Source organism: Salvia splendens, chromosome 7, assembly GCF_004379255.2.
Source record: "Salvia splendens isolate huo1 chromosome 7, SspV2, whole genome shotgun sequence".
NCBI lineage: Eukaryota > Viridiplantae > Streptophyta > Magnoliopsida > Lamiales > Lamiaceae > Salvia > Salvia splendens.
The window spans coordinates 10,161,798-10,172,430 of NC_056038.1; the positions used below are offsets into that span (position 1 = coordinate 10,161,798).

Here is a 10,633-nt window from a genome sequence, read left to right on the forward strand (position 1 = left end):
TTTCGATCTCACTGTCTAAACATCTATTACAGGATTAGATTATAACATAGGAGTACTAAGCAGTCATACGTAAATAAATTATAGAGTAGATTTGTATCTATTACAGGATTTCGATCTCACTGTCTAAACTCTGAACATATGTGAATAAATATTTTTTTTTGTTCGACGTGGCTGCTACATTGGAATTTTCCGACCAAATTGACTAAAAGAGTAAAAATGTAAAATCAATCATGAATATTTATATGATATTCATGCCTGTCATCTTTCAAATTGATTTGATCTCACGGTGCCTTCATACTACTCCCTCCATGCCACTCGCACTTTTCATTTTAGGCCGTAAATTTGGGATTGATTTTTTTGTGTAATTAAAAAAGAATTTTAGGTGTAATGAGACATCACTTAATAAAAGAGCTCTTAACTTAAACTAACATATTAATTAAATGCATTAATTCTAACTTAAATTATAAATAGTGTAAGGACTTTGTGACGAGCCGAAAAGCAAACGTGCGAGTAGCACGGGACGGAGGGAGTATAATTATTTTGAGAAATCGGCATAGCCTCTAATGCAAAAATTAAAAGAAAAAATAATAGATTTGCTCAATTTGTAATTAATATCAAAATGATAAAATAAATATAAATTACTGGGTAACCACTGCAACTCTTCTTAATCAATTTCACCAAAATATGAATGCTAATTAGATGAACAATAATAGAAGTGATAGGCGGCGAAGGGCAGAAAGAGTAGTTGGTTTGATGAAAATATGAGTTGTGGCTGAAATTAAATGGCGCCAAATGTTAAGGTCGGTAGCAGCGTGCACGCAACCATTGAGGGCCCCGGGAAAGTCACGTGTCTCGGCGTGCTCAATGTCACGTGACACCCCCTCTTCTCTGTCTATTATACATTGATTGTCACTATTACCCCCTCCACTCACGGCAACTCATCAATCGTCAATTCGCACTACTTTTTTGCAAAATGGAAAGCTAGTGTATTTTTTGTCGTGGTGGTACAAAATTTGGTTGTATAGATTTTGAGTGATGATAAATAATCAATTTTTGGTTGTACAAAATTAAGTTATTTAAATTTATCGAAATAAAAAATTAGGTACCAGTACTACAAAGACCAAAGTTACAAAACTCAATAAATCTATGTTAACAAAATTTGGGAATAAATCATTAATTTTTTGGCCAAGTTTTATAGGTTTCGTGATTTTTACTTTGACCAAATTCAGTAGACAGCAGGGTGCGTAATTTTTAATAATAAAAAATAATGGAGTTTAATCAAATAATTCAGTAGGGTGAGTAATTAGACCCAATATTTAAATATATTAACAATTTTTTTGCTATCGGTTGTAACACTATACTCAAATTCTAATTTTCAGATAATTGATTTTAACACTGTACTCTAAGCCTATTTTTTCAATATATTTTAAAATAGAATATTGTATAAATATAATTATTTCATAAATATTTAAATTTAAATCAAAACTCAATTATTATAGTTGCTCGGTTAGTCGGTTATATACCTAAAGGAACGAATGGAGTTGAAGTTAAAGATCGAACCACGTAAATTCTTAGCTTTTGTTTTGTATACTTGCGCTCAATTTTCCAACTTTGAAACACATGTGACATGTGACATCCTATTAACAAACTATTTATTCAGATTGTTGGCGTGGTATCCAAAGGATACCAATGCAACCAAACCCGTGATATTTATTAGCACGGTTGCTTCATTCTAGCGCCAATGTACGTGTTTCATCCATCTCTAGTTAATATAGTCATGCTTTAAAAGAGAAATCAAGTTTTATCTTGCAATTATTAAAAATATAAGGAGATAAACGATGCCATGTATACTCCAAATACTATTTATAAACGAATAAATGAATAAAACAAATGAAACATAAGCTATAACAAAATATTTATTTTGCCTGTTAACTTAACGATACATGAGTATATAAGTAATAAAATGTCTAGTACTTACTCATCACCAGTACTTCAAAATTACAAGCATTGTAAACTTTGAATTAAATGGTAGTAAATCATTCCCTGTTTAAACTTACCTAGTTAAATAATTACCACCTGCCAATGCAATCATTTCCTGTTTAAACTTGTCTACTCAAATTGTGAAGTCAATTGGTAGCTTTTTTGACTCAACATTTTCACAAGATTCTAAAATAACCTATTTTATAAGTATTGGACATACGTCTACGTACATAAATTCGGACCTGAACATATATTATTATTTTAATCTCAGACAGATCCGGCAAAAACATTATCACCGCTTCAATCTTTAAAGCATTAAATTAAATGAATCACTGCTCTGCCGCTACTTCGATAGTAATATATTGGATCTCCTCACTTTCTCCTCTCTTTAGAAATTAGAACCCACTTAAAAGAGAGAACAAGAATCTGCCCCACCTCCATTCCTTTCCCTCACCCCAACAAATAGATCCACATAGATTTGTTTCTTAGATTAGACACATTGCATTTGTACTCTTGAGTTGAACACATTTACACTTACCAATTTTTATCCTAATCAATGAGAACACATCTAGGACTACAATAAAGTTCTGCTTCAGCCTTCTCTTATTATTATTCCTTTTTTTGCTGAGATCTGGTGTAGGCTTGAAAGTGATGGGGAAGCTGGCGGAGATTGGAGTTGTGTTTTGTGTTTTGTTTGTTTTGAGTAGATGGGTGGCTGAAAGTTCCGAACTTGATGCGTTTTTCAATAGGAATAGCAGCTCAGACGTGTCATTCTTGGAGTCCATGTCGCATTTGGAGTCTGTTTATGGAGTTGCTGCTGCTGCCGTTCCTCCCGATGCTCTCATGGTGGGTCTCACTCTTGTTCAGGGAGCTGCTGCCAAAGGGGCTGGTAATCCTCCCCTTCTCTCTCTATATTCTTCTATTGTTTGAGTTGCATGTTTCTGGAATTTTTTGCAAAATTGTAGATATGCTTTAAAAAAAAAAAAAAAAAATTTATCGATTATTTCAGTTTTAATTTGTTGATTTGTGCGATCTATGCTGAATCAATCCAAGATAATCTATGTTTTTATCTCTTGCTTGTGTCGTAATCTTACTAATTATTAGTTGGTTAAAGTTGGTGAAAGGATTAGTTGAGTGTGAGAATAATGATTTGAGTTACTTTAAGCTGTCAATTTAGCCAGTTTTTAATGCACCACTTACATTCAATTTGGATGCTTTAGTTGCACGCCGTTGATGTTATTTCACATGTGTGATGAATAAATTTGTGAAGCTTTGGTATTAAATTCCACCCCCAACTTGTATATTTTAGTTGTAAGGAGTTTAGCGAGAACACCTATAATAAATGATTTGTGCCATTTCTTGTATAAGCAGTTTAAGTCTTGATTCCAGAAAATTACATAAATGCTGGTTGATGAGTATACTGCTTTTGAAATTTAAACTATCCCTCTGATCTAAGTCGGATGAATTTCTCTATGTATCAATTTTGTAGTTTGTTTGGACGGAACGCTACCGGGCTATCACTTGCATCGTGGGTTTGGGACTGGAGCAAATAGTTGGCTCATCCAGCTAGAGGTATGTGCATGTCTGTTTGATGGTGAACCGTTGCTGATTAAAGTTGTACCAACTGTGGTAGTAGTCTTTTAAACCAAGAAGGAACTTATACGATCGGTTGAAGTGAAGTTATTTTTCGTAGAAGAGTTACATATAAGGCAACATATAGCCTTGTGCTTGCTGGTTTCTTAATTTTGTAATGTAATCTAGTTACATGTGGCAGGGTGGAGGCTGGTGCAACAATTTACGATCATGTATTTACCGTAAAAAGACACATCGTGGGTCATCTACATTATTTGAGAAGCAAATTCCATTTACAGGGTTACTTAGCAACAAAGCTGAAGAAAATCCTGGTACTACATGAATAGAGAAGTCTTATCATAACAAAATTACATTTGGCTTATTATAGCCCTTATTTTACTTTTTTCATGTGCAGACTTTTTTAACTGGAATAGAGTAAAGGTTCGCTATTGTGACGGCGCTTCCTTTGCTGGGGACAGTGAAAATAAGGTTTGAAGCATTCTCTATGCATGATTTAAATTACTTGTTATGATAATGGTTGTTTAAAACTTAGAGCTTTCTGTATAGGCTGCAGGTTTGCAGTTTAGAGGGCATCGGATATGGCGGGCTGCAGTTGAAGACCTGATGTCAAAGGGCATGCACAATGCGAATCAAGTATTGTGTTACTTTATTTGATTCTATATATTTTTTCAAACATAATAATATTTACTTATTTATGAGTGACATTTTACTACAGGCTCTTCTCTCGGGTTGCTCCGCTGGTGGTTTGGCTTCTATATTGCATTGTGATGAATTTCGAGGTTTATTTCCTGGAAGTACCAAAGTGAAGTGCTTGAGTGATGCTGGATTATTCATGGACGTGTAATTTCCATAAACTCCTTAGTCATCCCCGGTTTTCCTTATACACTTGTAAAGCTCTACAAGCTGTCAGAATCTCAAATTTCGTGTCTTATTTAATTCATTTGGTGCAGTGCTGATGTATCTGGTGGACGGACACTGAGAAGTTTCTTTGCTGGCGTTGTTAGCTTGCAGGTACTATTCAAACAAATGAACGTTAGCATCAGGTTTCTGTGTTTGTGTCTCATTCTTTTGTCAGTAAAATTATGAAAAGGAGGGAATATGTGGATTCTTGAGAACTTATGATGTCTTATTCTTTGTTTCAACTTTTACTTAGCATTGCTTTAGCATTCGTACCTGCTTCTTTTCGTGATGCCATAAATGGTAGAGATGTCATATTGTTGCATGCTATTTATAGTTCTTAATTCTTAAAGATTCTGGCCTATTATGACAGGGTGTTAAAGAAAACCTGCCAAGCACTTGCACCGACCACTTGGATCCAACTTCAGTTAGTCTTCTGCTCGATTTTTCTGGCTTGTGAGACTTACCATGGGCTACTTATGCCCTTATTATCATTTTCTTTTGCTTACCTTTGTTCTTGTGTTCTATTTATTCTTTATTGCAGTGTTTCTTCCCTCAGAATCTGATTTCCAGTATCAAAACCCCCTTGTTTATTCTCAATGCTGCCTATGATTCATGGCAGGTAAACGTAGAAACGTACCCACATTTTGCTTATGGTTACGATAAATAAGTTAGAGAACGAGAGAAGCATATTCATTTCTGCTTTCCATTATATTCAGGTCCAAGAAAGCTTGGCTCCTGCAACGGCTGATCCTCAAGGCACCTGGCATGATTGTAAATTGAATAACGAACGATGCTCAGCATCGCAGATCCAATTTCTACAGGGTAAAACATGCTTCAGCTTAATGAATAATGATAATGTACTGAGCTTGTTTCATGCCCTTTGAGGTGACTCTTGTGCTCACCAATCAAATCGTATATGAAACAGATTTCAGGAATCATATGGTGAGTGCAGTTCGAAGCTTTTCAGGCTCGAAACAGAATGGATTATTTTTAAATTCTTGTTTCGCTCACTGCCAGTCGGAAAGGCAGGATACTTGGTTTGCCGATGATTCTCCCATAATTAACAACAAGGTACGCCGTTGATTCAAAAATTTTACTCTTCATGGATGCTGCATGCTAATAGTACTTTTGACCATTAAATTTGGCCAAACATTACGCAGCCTGTTGCGCTTGCTGTTGGAGATTGGTACTTCGATCGTGCTACTGTCAAGGCTGTCGACTGTGCATACCCATGCGATAGAACCTGTCACAATCTGGTATTCAAATAGACCAGGATAGTTATGCTGCCTCTATTTTTAAAGCTAAAACTGAATCATTTGTTATATAAGTATGATTATTGTTTGAGCTCCCATTGATGCTGTTGTTACTGTAACTTCCAAGGCAATAATACCTCAATTGCCAGCTATGATTATCATTGTATTCTGAATACTTGTACCCTTCGATAAGAATGAAGAGCAATTTCATTATGCTTTTTGAGTACTCTTTCCATTTTATTTGTATTTATTTACAGAATATTAATAAGTTGACATCTTGTAAAGAGGCTGTGATTTTTATACTGACAGGATAATATCATGTGTCCTTTTGTGCTTGGAAAAGTATACTTTATTTCAGAATTGTGTATACTAATGATTTATCTATTCATAAATGTAAAAAGTTTCAAACTGTTCACACTACACTAGAAATAAGAAAGAAACTTGTGTGAGTAAGTTCGCCTGGTGGTAGAGGGTTGATGCCCAAAAATTTCAAATTTGAATCTATCATGATGCGACTTTTAATTTTCTATTCATTTATCAATACAAAGAGGAAAAATGAAATAGATAATCATGTATGAGTATGCATTGCTTTTTTAGTCTGTCCCATAATAATATGTACTTTTTAATTTTTTGAACTATTTTTTTCTTAAAAAGGTGTGATACATTCTCCATTAATAATTCTTTAATTACTTTTTTATCTACAACTTTATCTTATTTTATTAATTATACATTAAAATTTGTGTACAATTAAAAGTGCATACTGTGGCCGGGGAGGATATTATTTATTGCTATTGTTCTGCCCAAATCAAGGTTAAAAAAAGATTGGATAAATTTGTAATGACAATTAACTATAAAAAGTTTGAAAATGTGAGAAAAAACACTTCATATGTTTATGTCAAAATCTAGAGATTTTCCATGATACTATTATATTTTTCCGGTCACTGCCAATTCGAAAGTAGAGAATTTTTATGTAGTGTACGTTTGTGTCATTTTTATTGGATTGATTTCTTTTTATAATTGAGGGTCATTAATAATTCATTATACTTCATTTTATTTTGAAATACTACTATCTTTTTTGCTTATCATATAGTTTTAAGTCATTGCAATAATTAAATATATAGTGTTTTATTATTTAAAAAAAAGCAAAGATGATCATAAAAATGGAGTATTTAAATGGAAAATAGATTAGTGAAGAGTCTGATTGTTCCGTCCTTACGAAGTCGCAATTCCTTCAAATTTGATACCCTAAGATAAACGGGAAGAAATCGAAGATGGCAGCAAGGTTGAGCCACGTAGCATCACGGATCATGGGTGGCAACGGCGTCGTTTCGCGTTCCGCCGCATCCTCTCTCCGGCAGCGCTCTGGTATGGGCCTCCCCGTCGGAAAGCACATCGTTCCCAATAAACCGGTAAATCTGTTAATCTCTTTTCATTTTATTCAATTTATACTGAACATACATTGAAGCCCTAAAAATTCGCTGGAAATGCAGCTTCCAGTAAATGACGAACTTGTGTGGGATAACGGGACTCCGTTTCCAGAACCTTGTATCGATCGGATTGCTGATACAGTTGGGAAGGTCAGACATTTTCACAGTTTGAATTGATCGCGCATTACACGCACGAACACCTAATTTTTTTGTTCTTATGATTGTTTATGATTTCTAATTTCTGTTTGTAATTGGGGGTTTTGTGATGATTGTTATGATTAATTTCTGTTGTAGTACGAGGCATTGGCTTGGTTGTGCGGTGGATTAGGATTTTTTGCTTCTCTTGGGCTATTAGTTGTGTGGAATGATAAAGCTTCTACAATACCATTTGTAAGTCAAATATATTGATTATGTGTTTGTTTTTCATCTATTGGAGTATTGGTAGTGGTTAATCTTTTCTTTTCCTTCGTGTGATCGATGTATTATTGAGCCTTACGGTTGTTTTTTGTTATATGTTTGAGCTTGCCTGTTGTTCTATTTGCACTTTTTATATGATGCTTTAAATAATGTTGAATTATCTTGTTACTTTAAGCATCCTTGGTCTGTGCTTGGGTTGTCTTCTCCAAAGAAGTATGGATATAATGGTTTATTGAAAGTTCTACACAATATCTCCTTGTGCTTGACAAATGTGACCTATATTTTTCCTTTTATGTAATGTACTCTGCAATACCACTTGTCTGCACCTCTCTCAACATTTAACTAGCTGATTAGTTAGTATTTAATTAGTTCTAATCTAACACATTATTGGTGAGCGTCTGGTGTGCTTTGGCACAGTTCTATAACTGTCTTTGTTCACTATGCTTTAAGATTCTCGACGGTGAAAGAGCAATTAAATGGTCTTTTCCTCCACAGACAGTATTTTCTTTCATAACTACTGAAGCCTACTATTTTCGAGTTGGTTTCCAGTTACCATTGACATTGAGCTTATATAACATTGGGGTAGCTAGTTTACTTGTCTAAAAGAGGGAAGAAAATTTGGGAGGCATTGATTGTTTTCCTGGTGAAGTAAAAATGTGGTTATTTGGCATTAGGAAATACACATGTACGCATAGATTGGAAATGTTTGGCTTGGCATCATAATTGAATTGTGGTTTCTAGCAACAATAGATGCAACGAATTTTTCCTTTGCCAAAAATGATTTGAAGACAAAATGGTTTAAATCTGATATTATGTTTTTAACTCTCTTTCAAATCTATAGTACATGGCTTGTAGGAGATTGTGTACATTGTATGCTGATTTTTTGCTAATTGAACAGCCAACAAGCATCAAACTTCTAAGTAGGAGCTGATTACTTAATCTTTAGATTGTTATCATTGATTATCTACAACTCAAAACTACTTTGAGAAGTGTGTTAGAAAATGACCCAGAACTTGGTGTTTTGATGCTCAGTTAACATTACTAATTTTGTCAAAGAATGCAAATCATGGAATGACATTGGATTATTAGGATCTTGTAACCTTGTGTAGTCTTATTTTGGCTGTTGTTTGGATGGAATCTCTTATTTTTTTTATTTAATTTCTTGTCCTACTCCTATAATGAACTCTGATAAGCATCTTCTTCTTCTTTGAGCCTTGAGGGCTGATGAGTTGTCACTGGTGAGTTTTTATAGGAATATGTACAATCTGTCAACTCTGGGAAAATGTGACAGAGATAAGGTAGCAGACTTAACAAAATACTACTGAATTACTAAAAGAAAAACTACCTCGAAGATGCCTGATGGAATTCCTGCTATTGCAAAGGTGGCCAATTTAGTAATGATCTTAAAAATGCCTAACCTTAATTCAAAAATGACTTTCAAGAAAGCAGTGAGATAGAGGCATAGGGCGCAAAAGAAAGCTCGAGATTTCTTCCCAGTTCCCATGTTTTCTGTAGGATTAGGTTCATGAACTTCTTTTTTTCACTTTAACCTTGTCAAGTAGGTGTGTTTTATAGCAGTCCAATTTGAAAAATTGAGGCAAAAGAATAAAAAATCCTTTCCCCCTTCAAAGTCTGAAAAAATAGGAAAATTAAATAAAACTAAAGCATAAGTTCGAGTTTCCCTCCCTGTTTGTACCAGGTAAAATCTGTAATGTCTGTTATGCAGGAGTCAACACCACCATGTTAGTAGTGCTATGATGATGAAAGCACGTTGAAACCAGTTAAAAGTTAATTTAGAGGCACTTGATTTGATCCCTTGTACAGATGCATTATATTACTTGACGAGTAATTTATTTTCCTCCACGAGTGGAAAGTTATATTTAATGTTTTCTGTGGGTTCTTCACAGGCACCCAAGGTGTACCCCTATGACAACTTAAGAGTGGAGCTTGGTGGAGAACCCTAGGTTGGTTGGTGCTCTTATGTACGTCTTTGCTTGTAGTCTCTTGCATCATTTGAGGACCTAAATGGTGATCAAACGATGTAATTGACTCTTGCAAATGAAGTAACTAAAATAAGCCAGACAGACAACTGCATCAATTTCTGGATCTGTATTGTACTTGATATTTTGCTTGCAGTAATATGATTCCGCAAGTACTTGATTTCTTCATTGCTTTACATGTGGTTTTTTTCGTTCTTGATTCGAGAGATAATTATGTATGATGAAAATGCACTCTTCATTTTTCTATCAGCTGTTTTATCCTGTTTTCTTAGGTTTAGCCGTTTATGTGTGAACTGTGAAGCGAGTTTAATTGGAATTTGTATTTATGTTGTAACGGAGTGCAGGGAAACTTTTTAAGTTCTCGGAAGCTATATTGATATTTCATGTAAAAATAAATAGTTCAAATTTAATGATAAGCATGATAATATTTGTGTTTTAGACAACTATAGACATACTAATAGTATTTGTAAAGGTGTTGACTGGATGACGATACTACTGTTGTTAAGTTTGGAAGGCATTCTAAACTGCATCCTTGTATTCATTCATTTTTTTTTTTTGATTTTGGAGTACTGTAAATTTATTTTCTTAGATTGATCCTTGTATTGTATGTCTTCCAACCAAGAGAGTTATTTTAAAAAGTTAAAGTTGGAGATCCAAGGAATCAAATTGGTGAAGGTGTGTTGGAAATTAAAACTGGGCCATAAGTCATTAATTTTAACAAAATAATTAAATAAACATAAATATACACAATTTGAATAAGAATGTATTTATTCATAACTTAGATGATAAGAGAATTCCGTGAGAATGACAAATCGCACATGAAATTACAATTCCCACAAGAAACAAAAATTACAAAAATAAAAAATGTGATGATACTGATGTAGACATCAATAGAACATGACAAATTGGGACAACCGACAAAGGAAACAGTGATTTAAACATCGTAGCAAAAAAGGCGATTTCGTCGCCTTGGCGGCTCCCACATTCCGGCCCGATATCATGTGAGGGGGTTCAATCAGGGTACACAGTAGTCCGTTAAGGGGGAGGCCTTAACCCACTGGCT

At 34.4% G+C, this 10,633-nt stretch overlaps 2 protein-coding genes across 2 annotated transcripts; both read left to right on the top strand.

Annotated features, from left to right (window-relative positions):
- Window positions 1-2,265: 2,265 nt before the first annotated feature.
- On the top strand, window positions 2,266-5,939 carry LOC121810990 (pectin acetylesterase 12-like). Its single transcript, XM_042211741.1, has 12 exons — window positions 2,266-2,869; window positions 3,470-3,552; window positions 3,755-3,884; window positions 3,968-4,041; window positions 4,120-4,206; window positions 4,289-4,413; window positions 4,524-4,584; window positions 4,844-4,897; window positions 5,015-5,092; window positions 5,190-5,295; window positions 5,399-5,544; window positions 5,634-5,939. The coding sequence occupies exons 1-12, from the start codon at window positions 2,632-2,634 to the stop codon at window positions 5,739-5,741; spliced, it is 1,290 nt and encodes a 429-aa protein (XP_042067675.1). The 5' UTR covers window positions 2,266-2,631; the 3' UTR covers window positions 5,742-5,939.
- Window positions 5,940-6,904: 965 nt separating this feature from the next.
- LOC121742679 (NADH dehydrogenase [ubiquinone] 1 beta subcomplex subunit 8, mitochondrial) lies at window positions 6,905-9,816 on the top strand. The gene is made up of 4 exons (XM_042135900.1): window positions 6,905-7,135; window positions 7,217-7,303; window positions 7,448-7,543; window positions 9,478-9,816. Exons 1-4 carry the CDS (start codon window positions 6,998-7,000, stop codon window positions 9,532-9,534), a joined length of 378 nt encoding a protein of 125 aa, XP_041991834.1. The 5' UTR covers window positions 6,905-6,997; the 3' UTR covers window positions 9,535-9,816.
- The last annotated feature ends 817 nt before the right edge of the window (window positions 9,817-10,633 follow it).

Coding starts and splice junctions, on each gene's coding strand:
- LOC121810990 (XM_042211741.1), top strand. CDS start 2,632: ATGGGGAAGCTGGCGGAGATTGGAGTTGTGTTTTGTGTTTTGTTTGTT. Junction 5,093..5,189: donor CTGCCTATGATTCATGGCAG/GTAAACGTAGAA, acceptor CATTATATTCAG/GTCCAAGAAAGCTTGGCTCC. Junction 5,545..5,633: donor CTCCCATAATTAACAACAAG/GTACGCCGTTGA, acceptor AACATTACGCAG/CCTGTTGCGCTTGCTGTTGG.
- LOC121742679 (XM_042135900.1), top strand. CDS start 6,998: ATGGCAGCAAGGTTGAGCCACGTAGCATCACGGATCATGGGTGGCAAC. Junction 7,136..7,216: donor ACATCGTTCCCAATAAACCG/GTAAATCTGTTA, acceptor CTGGAAATGCAG/CTTCCAGTAAATGACGAACT. Junction 7,544..9,477: donor AAGCTTCTACAATACCATTT/GTAAGTCAAATA, acceptor GGTTCTTCACAG/GCACCCAAGGTGTACCCCTA.